Consider the following 22076-nt stretch of genomic DNA (forward strand, 5'->3'; position numbering starts at 1 on the left):
ACAAACATAGAGATGTCAGCTATAACACTAAGAGAACGACAACAAACATAGAGATGTCAGCTATCACACTAAGAGAACGACAACAAACATGGAGATGTCAGCTATCACACTAAGAGAACGACAACAAACATAGAGATGTCAGCTATCACACTAAGAGAACAACAACAAACATGGAGATGTCAGCTATCACACTAAGAGAACGACAACAAACATGGAGATGTCAGCTATCACACTAAGAGAACGACAACAAACATAGAGATGTCAGCTATCACACTAAGAGAACAACAACAAACATGGAGATGTCAGCTATCACACTAAGAGAACGACAACAAACATGGAGATGTCAGCTATCACACTAAGAGAACGACAACAAACATGGAGATGTCAGCTATCACACTAAGAGAACGACAACAAACGTGTACAAGTGAATAATTAACATGGTGCTTTAAGGTTTCATACAGTATAGTGACATTACCCCAGTCAACATGTCTTATATGAGTCTTCCCCTTCCTGCCTGCCTGCCTGCTGACTACCTACCTACCTGCCTGCCTGCCTACCTGTTCGTCTACCTGCCTGCCTGTCTACCTGCCTACCTGTTTGTCTGTCTACCTGCCTGTCTGTCTGCCTACCTGTCTGCCTATCTACCTGACTGTCTGTCTGTCTGTCTGCCTGCCTGTCTACCTCGTGGGCGTAGGTCTCAGCCTTCACCCTCAGGCTCTGCTCCAAATCCAGCTGCTCCTTCATCTCCTCATACTCTGTAGTAGCCATCACAGACACTAGAGAGAGAGAGAGAGAGAGAGAGAGAGAGAGAGAGAGAGAGAGAGAGTGTAGAAGGAGAGAGAGAGAGAGAGAGAGAGAGAGAGAGGAATTGAGGCATAACAACAGTAAAACACTAAAACAGGCACTTGAGAAGGATGGGTCTAATTGAATTATCTAGCGCATACAGCCTGAACCTGTTTACAGACCACTGTCTCTCTACCATAATGATGTCTCTCTACCACGATGATGTCTCTCTACCACGATGTTGTCTCTCTACCACGATAATATCTCTCTACCACGATGATGTCTCTCTACCACGATAATGTCTCTCTACCATAATGATGTCTCTCTACCACGATGTTGTCTCTCTACCACGATGATGTCACTCTACCATAATGATGTCTCTCTACCACGATGATGTCTCTCTACCACGATGATGTCTCTCTACCACGATGATGTCTCTCTACCACGATGATGTCTCTCTACCATAAGGATGTCTCTCTACCACGATGATGTCTCTCTACCACGATGATGTCTCTCTACCACGATGATGTCTCTCTACCACGATGATGTCTCTGAAGGGAATAGGAAGATTGTGTAGCAGTAGCCTTGACAGTTGATTAAGGATGGTGAGATGGGAGTATCATGTCACTCACCTCTATTGAACCTCTTGATGGTCTTGCTTTGCTGCTCAATGGTTTTGTGAAGCTCCTTCATTTCAGCCTGCTCCTTCTCAGCCTACAAAAACATTTCAAACAGAGCAGAAAGGCTGGTAAAACATGAACAATCAAGGTTTATGGTGCTTCAACATGGCTGAGAATATAATATACTGTATACACAGTGCATTCGGAAAGTATTCAGACCCCTTGACTTTTTGCACATTTTGTTACGTTACAGCCTTAATCTAAAATGGATGGAATATTTTTCCCCCCTCAACAATCTAAACGCAATACCCAATAATGACAAAGCAAAAACAGGTTTTTAGACATTTTTGCACATTTATTAAAATTAATAAACAGAAATGGGTTATTTACAAAAGTATTCAGACTCTTTGCTATGAGACTCGAAATTTGATTCAGGAGCATCTGTTTCCATTGATCATCCTTGAGATGTTTCTACAACTTGATTGGAGTCCACCTGTGGTAAATTCAATTGATTGGACATGACACACAACTGTCTATATAAGGTCCTACAGTTGACAGTGCACATCAGAGCAAAAAATAAACCATGAGGTCAAAGGAATTGTCCTAAGAACCCGGAGGCAGGATTTCGTCAAGGCACAGATCTGGGGAAGGGAACCAAAACATGTCTGCAGCATTGAAGGTCCCCAAGAACACAGTGGTCTCCATGATTCTGCAGTATTGAAGGTCCCCAAGAACACAGTGGTCTCCATCATTCTGCAGTGTTGAAGGTCCCCAAGAACACAGTGGTCTCCATCATTCTGCAGTGTTGAAGGTCCCCAAGAACACAGTGGTCTCCATCATTCTGCAGTATTGAAGGTCCCCAAGAACACAGTGGTCTCCATCATTCTGCAGTATTGAAGGTCCCCAAGAACACAGTGGTCTCCATCATTCTAAAATGGTAAAGGTTTGGAACAACCAAGACTTCCTAGAGCTGGCCACCCGGCCAACCTGAGAAATCTGGGGACAAGGACCTTGGTCAGGGAGATGATCAAGAACCCGATGGCCACTCTGACAGAGGTCTAGAGTTTATCTGTGGAGATGGGAGAACCTTCCAGAAAGACAACCATCTCTGTAGCACTCTACCAATCAGTCCTTTATGGTAGAGTGGCCAGACAGAAGCCACTCCTCAGTAAAAGGTACATGACAGCCTGCTTGGAGTTTGTCAAAAAGGCACCTAAAGGACTCAGACCATGAGAAACAAGATTCTCTGGTCTGATGAAACCAAGATTGAACTCTTTGGCTTGAATGCCAAGCGTCACGTCTGGAGGAAATCTGGCACCATCCCTACGGTGAAGCATGGCGGTTAATGCTGCCACCACGACCCTAAACAAAGTGGCCAAGACAACGCAGCAGGGGCTTCAGGACCCATCTCTGAGTGTCCTTGAGTGGCCCAGCCAGAGCCCGGACTTGAACCTGATCGTACATCTCTAGAGAGACCTGAAAACAGCTGTGCAGCGATGCTCCCCATCCAACTTGACAGAGCTTGAGAGGATCTGCAGAGAAGAATGGGAGAAACTAAAATACTGGTGTGCCAAACTTGTAGCGTCATACCTGAGAAGACTCTAGGCTGTAATTGCTGCTGTTGTATTTTTTATAAATTAGTAAACATTTCTACAAACATGTTTTTGCTTTGTCATTATGGGGTATTGTGATGTCATTATGGGGTATTGTGGTGTCATTATGGGGTATTGTGATGTCATTATGGAGTATTGTGATGTCATTATGGGGTATTGTGAGGTGGGGAAAAAACACTTGAATCCATTTTAGAATAAGGCTGTAACATAACAAAATGTTTAAAACGTCAAGGGGTCTGAATACTTTCCGAATGCACTGGAAAAAAGATGAGACTATCTAAACAGAGATATTCTGCATTCACGCTCATATAATAGAATACAAGTCCTCTCACCAGCCCTCAGAATCCCACCGCAAACAGAGAGAGACAAGTTCTGTGCTTGTCTGAGACAGACCTCCTGTGAGAGGTATTGATTTCCAGGCCTGGTAGTGGATACTCACCAGGGCTGTTAGCTCTTCAATCTGTCTCTGCTGCTCCTGAACCTGACAGGAAAGTCTCTTCTTCTCCTCCAGCAGAGTGCTCACTGTCTCCTGCAGCTCTGGAGGGGAAGAAAGAGGTTCCTGGGTGACACGACGTGATGACATCTCTTCACTACTAAGATTCTAACATATAGCTCTATTACTCTGGCATTTTAACATGGTTTATCTTGCTACTGGAAATACCATTAGAAAAAACAACAGAAAGGGGAATCCTAATATGCTGTACAGGCACAACATAATTTCATTGCAGTCGGTCCATAACCCCGTCAAGACAAATCAAGACAAAGGGTCTGATATAGTGTTGACCTGCTGTTGGTACTGGATGTACGGGTCAGGGCTGGTGTCCTGTGTGTCTGTCTGTGTACGGGTCTGGTAGCTACCCGGTACTGTCTGTGTACGGGTCTGGTACCTTTACCCTGCTGTTGGTACTGTCTGTGTACGGGTCTGGTACCTTTACCCTGCTGTTGGTACTGGCTGTACGGGTCAGGGCTGGTGTCCTGTGTTCCGGTCTGTGTACGGGTCTGGTACCTTTACCCTGCTGTTGGTACTGGCTGTACGGGTCAGGGCTGGTGTCCTGTGTGTCTGTCTGTGTACGGGTCTGGTACCTTTACCCTGCTGTTGGTACTGGCTGTAGGAGTCAGGGCTGGTGTCCTGTGTGTCTGTCTGTGTACTGGTCTGGTAGCGACCCGGTACTGTCTGTGTACGGGTCTGGTACCTTTACCCTGCTGTTGGTACAGGCTGTAGGGGTCAGAGCTGGTGTCCTGTGTGTCTGTCTGTGTACGGGTCTGGTAGGTACCCGGTACTGTCTGTGTACTGGTCTGGTACCTTTACCCTGCTGTTGGTACAGGCTGTACGGGTCAGGGCTGGTGTCCTGTGTGTCCGTCTCCTCTTCCAGAGACATGCAGTCTGTGATACTAGGTAGCATCTCATCCAGACAGGGTCGAGACGACAGGCTCAGATACTTCAGCTTCCTGTTCTCACTGTTCAACTGGGGGAAAAACAACACACACTGGATTATATATGAAAAAGACAAATGAAATAAAGCTGATAACGGAGGTCGATAGCACACATCAAAATACACTGATTTAGCATGTTGATTGTTTGTGATATTGTAATATATGTACAGTATATATGTATGTGTATGTATGTACTGTATGTACTGTAGCCTACACATCAGAGGCTTATGGAAATAAACATTATGCACACAAGTCTACACAAATAACCAACATTATGCACACAAGTCTACACAAATAACCAAAATTATGCACACAAGCCTATACAAATAACCAACATTATGCACACAAGTCTACACAAATAACCAACATTATGCACACAAGTCTACACAAATAACCAACATTATGCACACAAGCCTATACAAATAACCAACATTATGCACACAAGCCTACACAAAGGGCCTCCACTACTAAGTCAAGCAGTGTCAGTCTCTTACCTTGGTGGCAAGGGCCTCAACTACTAAGTCAAGCAGTGTGAGTGTCTTACCTTGGTGGCAAGGGCCTCAACTACTAAGTCAAGCAGTGTCAGTCTCTTACCTTGGTGGCAAGGGCCTCAACTACTAAGTCAAGCAGTGTCAGTCTCTTACCTTGGTGGTAAGGGCCTCAACTACTAAGTCAAGCAGTGTCAGTCTCTTACCTTGGTGGTAAGGGCCTCAACTACTAAGTCAAGTAGTGTCAGTCTCTTACCTTGGTGGTAAGGGCCTCAACTACTAAGTCAAGCAGTGTCAGTGTCTTACCTTGGTGGCAAGGGCCTCAACTACTAAGTCAAGCAGTGTCAGTCTCTTACCTTGGTGGCAAGGGCCTCAACTACTAAGTCAAGCAGTGTCAGTCTCCTACCTTGGTGGCAAGGGCCTCAACTACTAAGTCAAGCAGTGTCAGTCTCTTACCTTGGTGGCAAGGGCCTCAACTACTAAGTCAAGCAGTGTCAGTCTCTTACCTTGGTGGCAAGGGCCTCAACTACTAAGTCAAGCAGTGTCAGTCTCTTACCTTGGTGGCAAGGGCCTCAACTACTAAGTCAAGCAGTGTCAGTCTCTTACCTTGGTGGCAAGGGCCTCAACTACTAAGTCAAGCAGTGTCAGTCTCTTACCTTGGTGGTAAGGGCCTCAACTACTAAGTCAAGCAGTGTGAGTGTCTTACCTTGGTGGCAAGGGCCTCAACTACTAAGTCAAGCAGTGTCAGTCTCTTACCTTGTTGGCAAGGGCCTCAACTACTAAGTCAAGCAGTGTCAGTCTCTTACCTTGGTGGCAAGGGCCTCAACTACTAAGTCAAGCAGTGTCAGTCTCTTACCTTGGTGGCAAGGGCCTCAACTACTAAGTCAAGCAGTGTCTAAGTCAAGCAGTGTCAGTCTCTTACCTTGGTGGCAAGGGCCTCAACTACTAAGTCAAGCAGTGTCAGTCTCTTACCTTGGTGGCAAGGGCCTCAACTACTAAGTCAAGCAGTGTCAGTCTCTTACCTTGGTGGCAAGGGCCTCAACTACTAAGTCAAGCAGTGTCAGTCTCTTACCTTGGTGGCAAGGGCCTCAACTACTAAGTCAAGCAGTGTCAGTCTCTTACCTTGGTGGTAAGGGCCTCAACTACTAAGTCAAGCAGTGTGAGTGTCTTACCTTGGTGGCAAGGGCCTCAACTACTAAGTCAAGCAGTGTCAGTCTCTTACCTTGGTGGCAAGGGCCTCAACTACTAAGTCAAGCAGTGTCAGTCTCTACCTTGGTGGCAAGGGCCTCAACTACTAAGTCAAGCAGTGTCAGTCTCTTACCTTGGTGGCAAGGGCCTCAACTACTAAGTCAAGCAGTGTCAGTCTCTTACCTTGGTGGCAAGGGCCTCAACTACTAAGTCAAGCAGTGTCAGTCTCTTACCTTGGTGGCAAGGGCCTCAACTACTAAGTCAAGCAGTGTGAGTCTCTTACCTTGGTGGTAAGGGCCTCAACTACTAAGTCAAGCAGTGTCAGTCTCCTACCTTGGTGGCAAGGGCCTCAACTACTAAGTCAAGCAGTGTCAGTCTCTTACCTTGGTGGCAAGGGCCTCAACTACTAAGTCAAGCAGTGTCAGTCTCTTACCTTGGTGGCAAGGGCCTCAACTACTAAGTCAAGCAGTGTCAGTCTCTTACCTTGGTGGCAAGGGCCTCAACTACTAAGTCAAGCAGTGTCAGTCTCTTACCTTGGTGGCAAGGGCCTCAACTACTAAGTCAAGCAGTGTGAGTGTCTTACCTTGGTGGCAAGGGCCTCAACTACTAAGTCAAGCAGTGTCAGTCTCTTACCTTGGTGGCAAGGGCCTCAACTACTAAGTCAAGCAGTGTGAGTGTCTTACCTTGGTGGCAAGGGCCTCAACTACTAAGTCAAGCAGTGTCAGTATCCTACCTTGGTGGCAAGGGCCTCAACTACTAAGTCAAGCAGTGTCAGTCTCTTACCTTGGTGGCAAGGGCCTCAACTACTAAGTCAAGCAGTGTCAGTCTCTTACCTTGGTGGCAAGGGCCTCAACTACTAAGTCAAGCAGTGTCAGTCTCTTACCTTGGTGGCAAGGGCCTCAACTACTAAGTCAAGCAGTGTGAGTGTCTTACCTTGGTGGTAAGGGCCTCAACTACTAAGTCAAGCAGTGTCAGTCTCTTACCTTGGTGGCAAGGGCCTCAACTACTAAGTCAAGCAGTGTGAGTGTCTTACCTTGGTGGCAAGGGCCTCAACTACTAAGTCAAGCAGTGTGCTTACCTTGGTGGCAAGGGCCTCAACTACTAAGTCAAGCAGTGTCAGTATCTTACCTTGGTGGCAAGGGCCTCAACTACAAGCAGTAAGTCAAGCAGTGTCAGTCTCTTACCTTGGTGGCAAGGGCCTCAACTACTAAGTCAAGCAGTGTCAGTCTCTTACCTTGGTGGCAAGGGCCTCAACTACTAAGTCAAGCAGTGTCAGTCTCAACTTAAGTCAAGCTGTGGTGGCAAGGGCCTCAACTACTAAGTCAAGCAGTGTCAGTCTCTTACCTTGGTGGCAAGGGCCTCAACTACTAAGTCAAGCAGTGTCAGTCTCTTACCTTGGTGGCAAGGGCCTCAACTACTAAGTCAAGCAGTGTCAGTCTCTTACCTTGGTGGCAAGGGCCTCAACTACTAAGTCAAGCAGTGTCAGTCTCTTACCTTGGTGGCAAGGGCCTCAACTACTAAGTCAAGCAGTGTGAGTGTCTTACCTTGGTGGCAACTACTAAGTCAAGTCAAGCAGTGTCAGTCTCTTACCTTGGTGGCAAGGGCCTCAACTACTAAGTCAAGCAGTGTCAGTCTCTTACCTTGGTGGCAAGGGCCTCAACTACTAAGTCAAGCAGTGTCAGTCTCTTACCTTGGTGGCAAGGGCCTCAACTACTAAGTCAAGCAGTGTCAGTCTCTTACCTTGGTGGCAAGGGCCTCAACTACTAAGTCAAGCAGTGTCAGTCTCTTACCTTGGTGGCAAGGGCCTCAACTACTAAGTCAAGCAGTGTCAGTCTCTTACCTTGGTGGTAAGGGCCTCAACTACTAAGTCAAGCAGTGTGAGTGTCTTACCTTGGTGGCAAGGGCCTCAACTACTAAGTCAAGCAGTGTCAGTCTCTTACCTTGGTGGCAAGGGCCTCAACTACTAAGTCAAGCAGTGTCAGTCTCTTACCTTGGTGGCAAGGGCCTCAACTACTAAGTCAAGCAGTGTCAGTCTCTTACCTTGGTGGCAAGGGCCTCAACTACTAAGTCAAGCAGTGTCAGTCTCTTACCTTGGTGGCAAGGGCCTCAACTACTAAGTCAAGCAGTGTCAGTCTCTTACCTTGGTGGCAAGGGCCTCAACTACTAAGTCAAGCAGTGTCAGTCTCTTACCTTGGTGGCAAGGGCCTCAACTACTAAGTCAAGCAGTGTCAGTTGGCAAGGGCCTCAACTACTAAGTCAAGCAGTGTGAGTGTCTTACCTTGGTGGCAAGGGCCTCAACTACTAAGTCAAGCAGTGTCAGTCTCTTACCTTGGTGGCAAGGGCCTCAACTACTAAGTCAAGCAGTGTCAGTCTCTTACCTTGGTGGCAAGGGCCTCAACTACTAAGTCAAGCAGTGTGGCAGTCTCTTACCTTGGTGGCAAGGGCCTCAACTACTAAGTCAAGCAGTGTCAGTCTCTTACCTTGGTGGCAAGGGCCTCAACTACTAAGTCAAGCAGTGTCAGTCTCTTACCTTGGTGGCAAGGGCCTCAACTACTAAGTCAAGCAGTGTCAGTCTCTTACCTTGGTGGCAAGGGCCTCAACTACTAAGTCAAGCAGTGTCAGTCTCTTACCTTGGTGGCAAGGGCCTCAACTACTAAGTCAAGCAGTGTCAGTCTCTTACCTTGGTGGCAAGGGCCTCAACTACTAAGTCAAGCAGTGTCAGTCTCTTACCTTGGTGGCAAGGGCCTCAACTACTAAGTCAAGCAGTGTCAGTCTCTTACCTTGGTGGCAAGGGCCTCAACTACTAAGTCAAGCAGTGTCAGTCTCTTACCTTGGTGGCAAGGGCCTCAACTACTAAGTCAAGCAGTGTCAGTCTCTTACCTTGGTGGCAAGGGCCTCAACTACTAAGTCAAGCAGTGTGAGTGTCTTACCTTGGTGGCAAGGGCCTCAACTACTAAGTCAAGCAGTGTGAGTGTCTTACCTTGGTGGCAAGGGCCTCAACTACTAAGTCAAGCAGTGTGAGTGTCTTACCTTGGTGGCAAGGGCCTCAACTACTAAGTCAAGCAGTGTCAGTGTCTTACCTTGGTGGCAAGGGCCTCAACTACTAAGTCAAGCAGTGTCAGTCTCTTACCTTGGTGGTAAGGGCCTCAACTACTAAGTCAAGCAGTGTGAGTGTCTTACCTTGGTGGCAAGGGCCTCAACTACTAAGTCAAGCAGTGTCAGTCTCTTTGGTGGCAAGGGCCTCAACTACTAAGTCAAGCAGTGTCAGTCTCTTACCTTGTGGCAAGGCAAGGGCCTCAACTACTAAGTCAAGCAGTGTCAGTCTCTTACCTTGGTGGCAAGGGCCTCAACTACTAAGTCAAGCAGTGTCAGTCTCTTACCTTGGTGGCAAGGGCCTCAACTACTAAGTCAAGCAGTGTCAGAGTGTCTTACCTTGGTGGCAAGGGCCTCAACTACTAAGTCAAGCAGTGTCAGTCTCTTACCTTGGTGGCAAGGGCCTCAACTACTAAGTCAAGCAGTGTCAGTCTCTTACCTTGGTGTCAACTTAGGTGGCAAGGGCCTCAACTACTAAGTCAAGCAGTGTGAGTGTCTTACCTTGGTGGCAAGGGCCTCAACTACTAAGTCAAGCAGTGTCAGTGTCTTACCTTGTCTCTGTGGCAAGGGCCTCAACTACTAAGTCAAGCAGTGTGAGTGTCTTACCTTGGTGGCAAGGGCCTCAACTACTAAGTCAAGCAGTGTCAGTCTCTTACCTTGGTGGCAAGGGCCTCAACTACTAAGTCAAGCAGTGTCAGTCTTACCTTGGTGGCAAGGGCCTCAACTACTAAGTCAAGCAGTGTCAGTCTCTTACCTTGGTGGCAAGGGCCTCAACTACTAAGTCAAGCAGTGTGAGTGTCTTACCTTGGTGGCAAGGGCCTCAACTACTAAGTCAAGCAGTGTCAGTCTCTTACCTTGGTGGCAAGGGCCTCAACTACTAAGTCAAGCAGTGTCAGTCTCTTACCTTGGTGGCAAGGGCCTCAACTACTAAGTCAAGCAGTGTCAGTCTCTTACCTTGGTGGCAAGGGCCTCAACTACTAAGTCAAGCAGTGTCAGTCTCTTACCTTGGTGGCAAGGGCCTCAACTACTAAGTCAAGCAGTGTGAGTGTCTTACCTTGGTGGTAAGGGCCTCAACTACTAAGTCAAGCAGTGTCAGTCTCTTACCTTGGTGGCAAGGGCCTCAACTACTAAGTCAAGCAGTGTCAGTCTCCTACCTTGGTGGCAAGGGCCTCAACTACTAAGTCAAGCAGTGTCAGTCTCTTACCTTGGTGGCAAGGGCCTCAACTACTAAGTCAAGCAGTGTCAGTCTCTTACCTTGGTGGCAAGGGCCTCAACTACTAAGTCAAGCAGTGTCAGTCTCTTACCTTGGTGGCAAGGGCCTCAACTACTAAGTCAAGCAGTGTCAGTCTCTTACCTTGGTGGCAAGGGCCTCAACTACTAAGTCAAGCAGTGTGAGTGTCTTACCTTGGTGGCAAGGGCCTCAACTACTAAGTCAAGCAGTGTGAGTGTCTTACCTTGGTGGCAAGGGCCTCAACTACTAAGTCAAGCAGTGTGAGTGTCTTACCTTGGTGGCAAGGGCCTCAACTACTAAGTCAAGCAGTGTCAGTCTCTTACCTTGGTGGCAAGGGCCTCAACTACTAAGTCAAGCAGTGTCAGTCTCTTACCTTGGTGGCAAGGGCCTCAACTACTAAGTCAAGCAGTGTCAGTCTCTTACCTTGGTGGCAAGGGCCTCAACTACTAAGTCAAGCAGTGTCAGTCTCTTACCTTGGTGGCAAGGGCCTCAACTACTAAGTCAAGTCAAGCAGTGTCAGTCTCTTACCTTGGTGGCAAGGCAAGGGCCTCAACTACTAAGTCAAGCAGTGTCAGTCTCTTACCTTGGTGGCAAGGGCCTCAACTACTAAGTCAAGCAGTGTCAGTCTCTTACCTTGGTGGCAAGGGCCTCAACTACTAAGTCAAGCAGTGTGAGTGTCTTACCTTGGTGGCAAGGGCCTCAACTACTAAGTCAAGCAGTGTCAGTCTCTTACCTTGGTGGCAAGGGCCTCAACTACTAAGTCAAGCAGTGTCAGTCTCTTACCTTGGTGGCAAGGGCCTCAACTACTAAGTCAAGCAGTGTGAGTGTCTTACCTTGGTGGCAAGGGCCTCAACTACTAAGTCAAGCAGTGTCAGTCTCTTACCTTGGTGGCAAAGGCCTCAACTACTAAGTCAAGCAGTGTCAGTCTCCTACCTTGGTGGCAAGGGCCTCAACTACTAAGTCAAGCAGTGTCAGTCTCTTACCTTGGTGGCAAGGGCCTCAACTACTAAGTCAAGCAGTGTCAGGCTCTTACCTTGGTGGCAAGGGCCTCAACTACTAAGTCAAGCAGTGTCAGTCTCTTACCTTGGTGGCAAGGGCCTCAACTACTAAGTCAAGCAGTGTCAGTCTCTTACCTTGGTGGCAAGGGCCTCAACTACTAAGTCAAGCAGTGTGAGTGTCTTACCTTGGTGGCAAGGGCCTCAACTACTAAGTCAAGCAGTGTGAGTGTCTTACCTTGGTGGCAAGGGCCTCAACTACTAAGTCAAGCAGTGTCAGTCTCTTACCTTGGTGGCAAGGGCCTCAACTACTAAGCCAAGCAGTGTCAGTCTCTTACCTTGGTGGCAAGGGCCTCAACTACTAAGTCAAGCAGTGTGAGTGTCTTACCTTGGTGGCAAGGGCCTCAACTACTAAGCCAAGCAGTGTCAGTGTCTTACCTTGGTGGTAAGGGCCTCAACTACTAAGTCAAGCAGTGTGAGGCTCCTACCTTGGTGGCAAGGGCCTCAACTACTAAGTCAAGCAGTGTCAGGCTCTCTTAACTTGGTGGCAAGGGCCTCAACTACTAAGTCAAGCAGTGTGAGTGTCTTACCTTGGTGGCAAGGGCCTCAGCATTTTCTCTGCAGGATTTTTCTATCTCCAGCTGCGTCTGCAGAACGCTCACCTCCTCGATCACCATTTGGGAAACTGGAATACAAAAAAACCATTACATTGCAGTTTGTTTTATTGTTTTATGGTACGATTTTACTCCTATTTTAAATAATGAATGAATGACAGAATGGGGGGCAATATGTCTATTGTGTTACCGTATTTCCCCTTTGAGCTAGTCAGTTTCCCTCTATTTCCCATTCTTCCTGTTGCGCTATTCAGTTTCCCTCTATTTCCCATTCTCCTTATTGAGCTATTCAGTTTCCCTCTATTTCCCCTTCTCCTTATTGATCTATTCAGGGTCCCTCTGGTGACAGACAGAACTTTAGCAGGGTCCCTCTGGTGACAGACAGAACTTTAGCAGGGTTCCTCTGGCGACAGACACAACTTTAGCAGGATCCTTCTGGTGACAGACAGAACTTTAGCAGGGTTCCTCTGGCGACAGACAGAACTTTAGCAGGGTTCCTCTGGCGACAGACAGAACTTTAGCAGGGTTCCTCTGCTGACAGACAGAACTTTAGCAGGGTCCCTCTGGCGATAGACAGAACTTTAGCAGGGTCCCTCTGGTGACAGACAGAACTTTAGCAGGGTCCCTCTGGCGACAGACAGAACTTTGGTGAGACAGAGGGGTTCCTCTGACAGAACTTTAGCAGGGTCCCTCTGGCGATAGACAGAACTTTAGCAGGGTCCCTCTGGTGACAGACAGAACTTTAGCAGGGTTCCTCTGGCGACAGACAGAACTTTAGCAGGGTTCCTCTGGTGACAGACAGAACTTTAGCAGGGTCCCTCTGGTGACAGACAGAACTTTAGCAGGATCCTTCTGGTGACAGACAGAACTTTAGCAGGGTCCCTCTGGCGACAGACAGAACTTTTGCAGGGTCCCTCTGGCGACAGACAGAACTTTTGCAGGGTCCCTCTGGCGACAGACAGAACTTTAGCAGGGTCCCTCTGGCGACAGACAGAACTTTAGCAGGGTCCCTCTGGCAACAGACAGAACTTTAGCAGGGTCCCTCTGGCAACAGACAGAACTTTAGCAGGGTCCCAGACAGAACTGGCCTCTGACAGACAGAACTTTAGCAGGGTCCCTCTGGCGATAGACAGAACTTTAGCAGGGTCCCTCTGGCAACAGACAGAACTTTAGCAGGGTCCCTCTGGCAGACAGACAGAACTTTAGCAGGGTCCCTGGCTGACAGAACTTTAGCAGGGTCCCTCTGGCAAGACAGAACTTTAGCAGGGTCCCTCTGGCGACAGACAGAACAGACAGAACTTTAGCAGGGTCCCTCTGGCAACAGACAGAACTTTAGCAGGGTCCCTCTGGCGACAGACAGAACTTTAGCAGGGTCCCTCTGGCAACAGACAGAACTTTAGCAGGGTCCCTCTGGCGACAGACAGAACTTTAGCAGGGTCCCTCTGGCGACAGACAGAACTTTAGCAGGGTCCAGACAGAACTTTAGCAGGGTCCCTCTTTAGGCCCTCTGGCGACAGACAGAACTTTAGACAGACAGAACTTTAGCAGGGTCCCTCTGGCGACAGACAGAACTTTTCCTCTGCAGGGTCCCTCTGGCGACAGACAGATCTTTAGCAGGGTCCTCTGGCGACAGACAGAACTTTAGCAGGGTCCCTCTGGCGACAGACAGAACTTTAGCAGGGTCCCTCTGGCAACAGACAGAACTTTAGCAGGGTCCCTCTGGCGACAGACAGAACTTTAGCAGGGTCCCTCTGGCGACAGACAGAACTTTAGCAGGGTCCCTCTGGCGACAGACAGAACTTTAGCAGGGTCCCTCTGGCGACAGACAGAACTTTAGCAGGGTTCCTCTGGTGACAGACAGAACTTTAGCAGGGTCCCTCTGGCGACAGACAGAACTTTAGCAGGGTCCCTCTGGTGACAGACAGAACTTTAGCAGGGTTCCTCTGGCGACAGACAGAACTTTAGCAGGGTCCCTCTGGCGATAGACAGAACTTTAGAGGGTTCAGACAGAACTTTAGCAGGGTCCCTCTGGCGACAGACAGAACTTTAGCAGGGTCCCTCTGGCGACAGACAGAACTTTAGCAGGGTCCCTCTGGCGATAGACAGAACTTTAGCAGGGTCCCTCTGGAGACAGACAGAACTTTAGCAGGGTCCCTCTGGCGACAGACAGAACTTTAGCAGGGTCCCTCTGGCAACAGACAGAACTTTAGCAGGGTCCCTCTGGCGATAGACAGAACTTTAGCAGGGTTCCTCTGGCGATAGACAGAACTTTAGCAGGGTCCCTCTGGCAACAGACAGAACTTTAGCAGGGTTCCTCTGGCAACAGACAGAACTTTAGCAGGGTTCCTCTGGCAACAGACAGAACTTTAGCAGGGTCCCTCTGGCAACAGACAGAACTTTAGCAGGGTTCCTCTGGCAACAGACAGAACTTTAGCAGGGTCCCTCTGGCAACAGACAAAACTTTAGCAGGGTCCCTCTGGCGATAGACAGAACTTTAGCAGGGTTCCTCTGGCGATAGACAGAACTTTAGCAGGGTCCCTCTGGCAACAGACAGAACTTTAGCAGGGTTCCTCTGGCAACAGACAGTGACATTCTGATGTAACCAGATCATATTTCACTGGAGACCAGGAAGGCTCTGGCCCTTTAAAGTCATTTATTAGTATTTACTCTAGCTACTAAATACTCTACAATCACATTAACTGAGGTCCATGTGGTTCCACTGAATATTTAAGCTTATCCTGAATTTTTGTGGTTATTTTTGTTTCAAAACAAAAGGCTACAGTACTTAATTAAAATATTCTTAAAATATTTCACGGGCAAATTAGATTGGGTGCTGCTGTTGAAAGGAAAAGAGGTACAATCCTTCTCCCATTTGCACATAACCATTGCATGTTGGCACACTCACTACACCTAGAACACCTAGAACACTCACTACACCTAGAACACCTAGAACACCTACAACACTCACTACACCTAGAACACCTACAACACTCACTACACCTAGAACACCTACAACACTCACTACACCTAGAACACCTACAACACTCACTACACCTAGAACACCCCCAACACCCACCACAACCAATAACACCTACTACACCTACAACACCCACTACACCCCCTAAACCCACTACACCCCCTAAACCTACAATACTCACTACACCTACAAAAAACCCAACACCCACTACACCTCCAACACCCACAACATCCACTACACCTACAACCCCCACTACACCCCCAACACCAACTTCAGCCTCTACACCTACAACACCCACAACACCCTCTACACCCACAACACCCAGATAGCCATCATTTGTAAATTATTGAAATGCTACCCAACCAATGTTCCCTCTAAACTGCTTGTGTGCAGGACTGCAGTGCAGAATACATTTCAGCCAGAGCAGAGAAGCACGAGATGAAGCTTCACTCAACTTTCTACTGTTTCCCCTATTAGTGAACAATATCGACGTTTCCCTCTTCTGTGGGAATTGTGATCGAATCAACGCAGTGTTAAGCTACTTTCAATGCAACATTCTGAAACAGAGCGCATTGGAGTAGGATTCTATTGCATTGACAGGCACGACCGCTACTCTACCAGACCGGTGCGCCATATCCAATCAGAGCTGCATTATCCTTATACTGTATGCAAATAGACCATTTCCATGTATGAATCTGTGCCATTCACTTTAAACTGGACAATGTTGAGGCTATACAGTATGTGCGGTTGTGAGAAGATGCGCTTGTTTTGAGATCAAAGTGAGAGCTGCATGTAGCCACGTGGGCACATTTTGTTAATATCTTTTGCTAGTTAGCGAGTTATTATCCCAGTTATAGCTAATTTCTAGTCGGCAATGGGGGAGTGGTTGCTTCCTACAAGAGCACAAAACGTATTTCTAGCCATCTTTGAAAAACTAGTCAGGTAAAGAGCTTTTTTTCCCTTTTTTAAAGGGGGAGTGTTGTATTTTCAGACGAGTAGCCAATAGGCAGAGGGTAGCATAATTTGTCTGATTCCCTGTTGTAATGTATGGGAATAATTCTATTTTGTTTCTTGCATCAAACCAACACAACATTTTCAGTCACCTCCTTGTCTGAAGGACAAGCTGATAAGACCTGCATGTTTTTCCAAAAGTCTCATGGAATGTAGGCCAACATTGAACACCACACATTAGCTGCTACTGCAGGCTGGAATGATAGAACAGCTATTTCCATGTTTTAATGTTATGGGATGTATTTTTCTCCATTGTTTTTGACGGTAGGCCACTCTGATAGAACTACATTATGATCAAATAGCCACAGTTATAACTAACTTAAAGAGGGTACAGCCTCAGTGTTCACAATAAACGCGCACCCAAAAAATTGCTCAGAATTCTTCACAACTTTCAAGTTTGTGCTCAGCAGACCTGATATTTGCTCAGTGTTGAAAAAAATGAGAGGGAACATCGGTCCCTACGCATCGTAGTTGATAGAGTGTATACTACTACAGTACATCTGGCCCCTCAAGGGAGAATCTGGTTTCATCTGTTTCATCAATCCAACTCGGGATACAACAGCCTACCTAGACTGCTAAACTCTCCCTGTCCTCTGTGTTCTGCCCGAAGCAGCCACTGTGTTTATTCATGTGCTATATTGTTCCGTTGCAGCAAAAAAAACACAACATTTTAATGCAATATTCAACATGTTAATGCTTATTCATTCACTTCCTTTAATGCCTTCTGAACACACATGCCTCTGCATATTATCCCCAGCTTGATTTACAACATTTTTACAAAGCAGTAGGTCGATCCTAACCCTGGCGTCTGACACTGAGCATGCATGAGTCCGTGAGAATTCTGGGAAAGGGGATAGGTGATTCTGCTTGTTATCACGCTTAGGAGCAGTAGGAAAGTTCTGCAACACACACACACACACACATGATGACAGACTGATCTCTATAGCTGTCCCACGGTTAAACTACTCCTCTCTGACTCCCTGGATAGTGGATCTCCACATGAGACTAGTGGAAGAGCAGAGCTGGAGGGGCTGTGTGTCTGTATTGTAGTAGAGATTCTAGGTCACTAACTGCTCTATGCTCAATGCTCCTTGAGCTGAATGTTGCCTCCAAAAAAACCTGCCTTTAACATGGTGTCATATACTCTGTAGAGGAGCGCTGAGGAAGGCAGTGCCTGTGTACCAAATGGTACCCTATTCCTTACATGGCGCACTACGTTTCACCAGGGTGTCATTTGGGATACAGACAGTGACTTACTCAGAGCTCCTCTACAGAGGCAGCAGAATATTATCCTAGACACCAAGCATTTATCTCTGTCAGGAGGGAGAGGAGCTAAGCTAGGCTAATCAGCAGGGATTGCAGAGTCATGCTGGCTCGCTGCGTCAAATGCTGCAGGCCTGAGTCAGCGATGTGGTCTTGGAAGTACTATTGTTGTTTGAATGTAAATCAGCCATCTTCTGGTCCTAGCAAAGCAAATAGTTTATAGCCTATAATTACAGGATTTCAGTAATATTGAAAATAAGCTATCTTCATTTTCAGAGATTATATAGCTAATGGTAATTGTATGATAAATTGTAGTTGGTCATACATACTAATATCTCTTGTTTTAAGTGCATGTCAACTTGAAATTATATTTTAAAAGCTTATGTCCCTATATTAACTAGAGTATAATGTACCTATAAAATATACAGTATCACTCTGAATGAAAGAACACAATAGAATAGATGCCAGACTGGAACACAGGAGCAGCCCCTCTCTTTCTCTAGTAATCAATCATTCATAATTGAGGATTTGAATAATACAGTGAAATAGCACGAGGTGTTGGCAGGGTGACTAGTGGTTCAGATCAGCGAGATGAATGAATGCCGAGCACAGCAGAGGATGGAGGAGAGACACAGTCCCCTGATTATAATAAGACCTGGTAATAACACGAGGTGTTGGCAGGGTGACTAGTGGTTCAGATCAGCGAGATGAATGAATGCCGAGCACAGCAGAGGATGGAGGAGAGACACAGTCCCCTGATTATAATAAGACCTGGTAATAACACAAGGTGTTGGCGTGGTGACTAGTGGTTCAGATCAGCGAGATGAATGAATGCCGACCACAGCAGAGGACAGAGGAGACACACAGTCCCCTGATTATAATAAGACCTGGTAATAACACGTTATTTTGCCCTAGCTGAAGACTCCTATGGAGTCTAGGAGTCTACAGTCATAATTCAGAGCAACCTGTCTTCAACTATCTATTGTTTAGGTTGAAGGCCAGCAAACAAAATAGGCTACCTCTCTGTTTAAAGATTGCCTGTCTGGGAAGCTGAAACTGGTCAGCAGAATTGGTTCCAGCTTGGTTGAGGAGAGAGACACACATCTAACTTTATTAGGTTATGTAAGAAAAATGATTTCATGCTGCACTTCAAAAGGTAAAAACTTGTTACAAGATTTACCGATCCTACAAAAGTGTCGAGCAGAAGCATTACAGAAAATGGACTTGTAACGATACAGCCAACCATCTGAAAGAAATGCTGATGACGCAACCTATAATTCAACATTCCCAAAGACAGCTAACTGAAAGCTATGAGAAAGTAGCACAACAACACTGTCATACTATTGCAACACTGAACGTTAAACCTACAGTATACTGTAGCTGTGAATGTTGAATGTTGAGTGATTATTGTCTTTCTTACCTCGCATAATGATATCAGACTCCAGCACTCAACCCTGTAACCTTGTTCCTTACCAAATCAATTGTTAATGGAGCTACTGTAGTATTTTATTACATGTTGCTAGGAAGAACTGGGCAGGGTTGCCAAAACACAAGTCCATGACTATGGTTGGCTGAGGCTCCGCGTGGGTGATGGAAAACTGGGATACCTTCTTACACCCACCCATTCAGGAGCCAGTTTGGAGAGGCGGCCATCACCAGAGGGGTGTGTAGAGAGGTGTGAGGAAGGGTAATGAGTGTAACAGTAGTGTAAAATGTGTGGTGGGTCAGTGTCTGGAACTCACCTCTCTTGATGTGTTTCAGCTGGCTCTCTGTTTCATCTCTCTCTTCAGTCAGTCTCTTGCACTGAGGAACAGAAATTAATGGGGTCACAAGAAAGTCATGTTCTACAATACGATCATATGCAGGCCACAGTTACCAATTAACAAACACAAATAGATCTCCATTCACAATCCGTTTAAGTGTAGTTAATTGACTACAGTAATCCCATAGGCCTTCATTGTTATAGGGTGTGAAGGATAGGACACTGGACTCACGACACTGACCTTCTGTCAACACACTGTCTCTATCTGTCACAGAATTTCAGTCTGTCGCAGAGCCTCACAAACTTTTACAGATGCACCATTGAGAGCATCCTGTCAGGCTGTATCACCGTTTGGTACAGCAAATGCCCTGTCCGCAACCGCAGGGCTCTCCGTGAGGTTGGTGGGGTCAGCCCAACGCATCACCGGGGGCACACCTCCTGCCCTTCAGGACATCTACAGCACCCGGTGTCACAGAAAGGCCAAGAAGATCCTCAAGGACCTCAGCCACCCAAGCCACGGCCTGTTCACCCCACTATCCTCCAGAAGGCGAGGTCAGTGCAGGTGCATCAAAGCTGGGACCGAGAGACTGAAAACCAGCTTCTATCTCAAGGCCATCAGACTGTTAAATAGTCACCACTAGCCAACCTCTCCCTAGTACTCTGCCCTAAACTTTAGCCACTGTCACTAGCCGGCTACCACCCGTTTACTCAACCCTGCACCTTAGAGGCTGCTGCTTATGCACATAGACCTGGAACACTGGTCATTTTAATAATGGAACACTGGTCATTTTAATAATGGAACACTGGTCATTTTAATAATGGAACACTGGTCATTTTAATAATGGAACACTTGACACTTTGATAATGTTTCCATACTGTTTTACCCATTTAATTTATATATATGCTGTATTCAAGGCCATCCTATTTAGCTATTGCTGTACATATACTATTCTATGTATTCTATATACTACATATTCTATCCATATACTGTCCATAATGTCTATTATATATATATATATACACAATACCAGTCAGTGAAAGTTTCTTCAAGTGCAGTTGCAAAAACAATCAAGTGCTATGATGAAACTGGCTCTCATGAGGGCCGCCACATGAAAGGAAGACCCAGAGTTACCTCTGCTGCAGAGGATAAGTTCATTAGAGTTGCCAGCCTCAGAAATTGCAACCCAAATAAATGCTTCACAGAGTTCAAGTAACATACATCTCAACATCAACTGTTCAGAAGAGACTGCATGAGATCAGGCCTTCATGGTTGAATTGCTGCAAAGAACCCACTACTAAAGGACACCAATAATAAGAAGAGACTTGCTTGGGCCAAGAAACACAAGTAATGGATATTAGACTGGTGGAAATATGTCCTTTGGTCTGATGAGTCCAAATTTGAGTTTTTTGGTTCCAACCGCCGTGTCTTTGTGAGACACCGAGTAGGAGAAAAGATTATCTCCGCATGTGTGGTTCCCACCGTGAAGCATGGAGGAGGAGGTGTGTGGTTCCCACCGTGAAGCATGGAGGAGGTGTGATGGTTTTGGTGGCCTTCGCTGGTGGCAATGTCTGTGATTTATTTAGAATTCAAGGCACACTTAACCAGCATGGCTACAACAGCATTCTGCAGCTGTCACGACTTCCGCCAAAGTCGGTCCCTCTCCTTGTTCGGGCGGTGTTCGGCGGTCGACGTCACCAACCTTCTATTCATCACTGATCCATTTTTCATTTTCCATTAGTTTTGTCTTGTCTTCCTTCACACCTGGTTCCAATCCCACCAATGACATGTTGTGTATTTAACCCTCTGTTTCCCCTCATCAAATCAAATCAAATCAAATTTTATTTGTCACATACACATGGTTAGCAGATGTTAATGCGAGTGTAGCGAAATGCTTGTGCTTCTAGTTCCGACAATGCAGTGATAACCAACAAGTAATCTAACTAACAATTCCAAAACTACTGTCTTATACACAGTGTAAGGGGATAAGGAATATGTACATAAGGATATATGAATGAGTGATGGTACAGAGCAGCATACAGTAGATGGTATCGAGTACAGTATATACATATGAGATGAGTATGTAGACAAAGTAAACAAAGTGGCATAGTTAAAGTGGCTAGTGACATAAGGATGCAGTCGATGATCTAGAGTACAGTATATACGTATGCATATGAGATGAATAATGTAGGGTAAGTAACATTATATAAGGTAGCATTGTTTAAAGTGGCTAGTGATATATTTACATTTCCCATCAATTCCCATTATTAAAGTGGCTGGAGTTGGGTCAGTGTCAATGACAGTGTGTTGGCATGTCCTTGTCGGAGATTGTTTGATTGTATGTGATGTGTATTATGTGTTGGTGTGCGATGGGTTTTGTACCCACTTTTTATTATTTTGTCATTTGGGTTTTGGAGTTTTGTGAAGCACTGATTAAACAACTCCATTTATACCAAGTTTGATTCTCCTGCCCCTGACTTCCCTGCCACCAACAAGAAACCATTACAGCAACGATACGCCATTTACTCTGGTTTGCGCTTAGTAGGACTATAATTTGTTTTTCAACAGGACAATGACCCAAAACACACCTCCAGGCTGTGTAAGGGCTATTTGACCAAGGAGAGTTTTGCATCAGAGAGAGTGCTGCATCAGATGACCTGGCCTCCACAATCATCCTACCTCAACCAAATTGAGATGGTTTGGGATGAGTTGAAACTCAGAGTGAAGGAAAAGCAGCCAACAAGTGCTCAGCATATGCGGGAACTCCTTCAAGATTGATGGAATAACATTCCAGGTGAAGCTGGTTGAGCAAATGCAAAGAGTGTGTCATCAAGGCAAAGGGTGGCTACTTTGAAGAATCTCAAATATAAAAAAATATTTGGATTTGTTTGACACTTTTTCAGTTGCTACATGATTCCATATGTGTTATTTCATAGTTTTGATATCTTCACTTTCATTCTACAATGTAGAAAATAGTAAAAATAAAGAAAAACCCTTGAATGAGTA

General features: G+C 46.4%; 1 protein-coding gene across 1 annotated transcript in view; it reads right to left on the bottom strand.

Moving 5' to 3' along the window:
• Positions 1–22076, bottom strand: part of LOC115130085 (shootin-1-like) — a 37966-nt gene that overhangs the window by 13437 nt on the left and 2453 nt on the right. The window contains 6 exon segments of the mRNA XM_065019954.1: positions 682–776; positions 1416–1497; positions 3456–3553; positions 4320–4482; positions 12036–12130; positions 19053–19113. Coding sequence (XP_064876026.1) covers positions 682–776; positions 1416–1497; positions 3456–3553; positions 4320–4482; positions 12036–12130; positions 19053–19113 — 594 coding nt within the window.

Source organism: Oncorhynchus nerka, linkage group LG6, assembly GCF_034236695.1.
Source record: "Oncorhynchus nerka isolate Pitt River linkage group LG6, Oner_Uvic_2.0, whole genome shotgun sequence".
In the NCBI taxonomy this organism is placed as follows: domain Eukaryota; kingdom Metazoa; phylum Chordata; class Actinopteri; order Salmoniformes; family Salmonidae; genus Oncorhynchus; species Oncorhynchus nerka.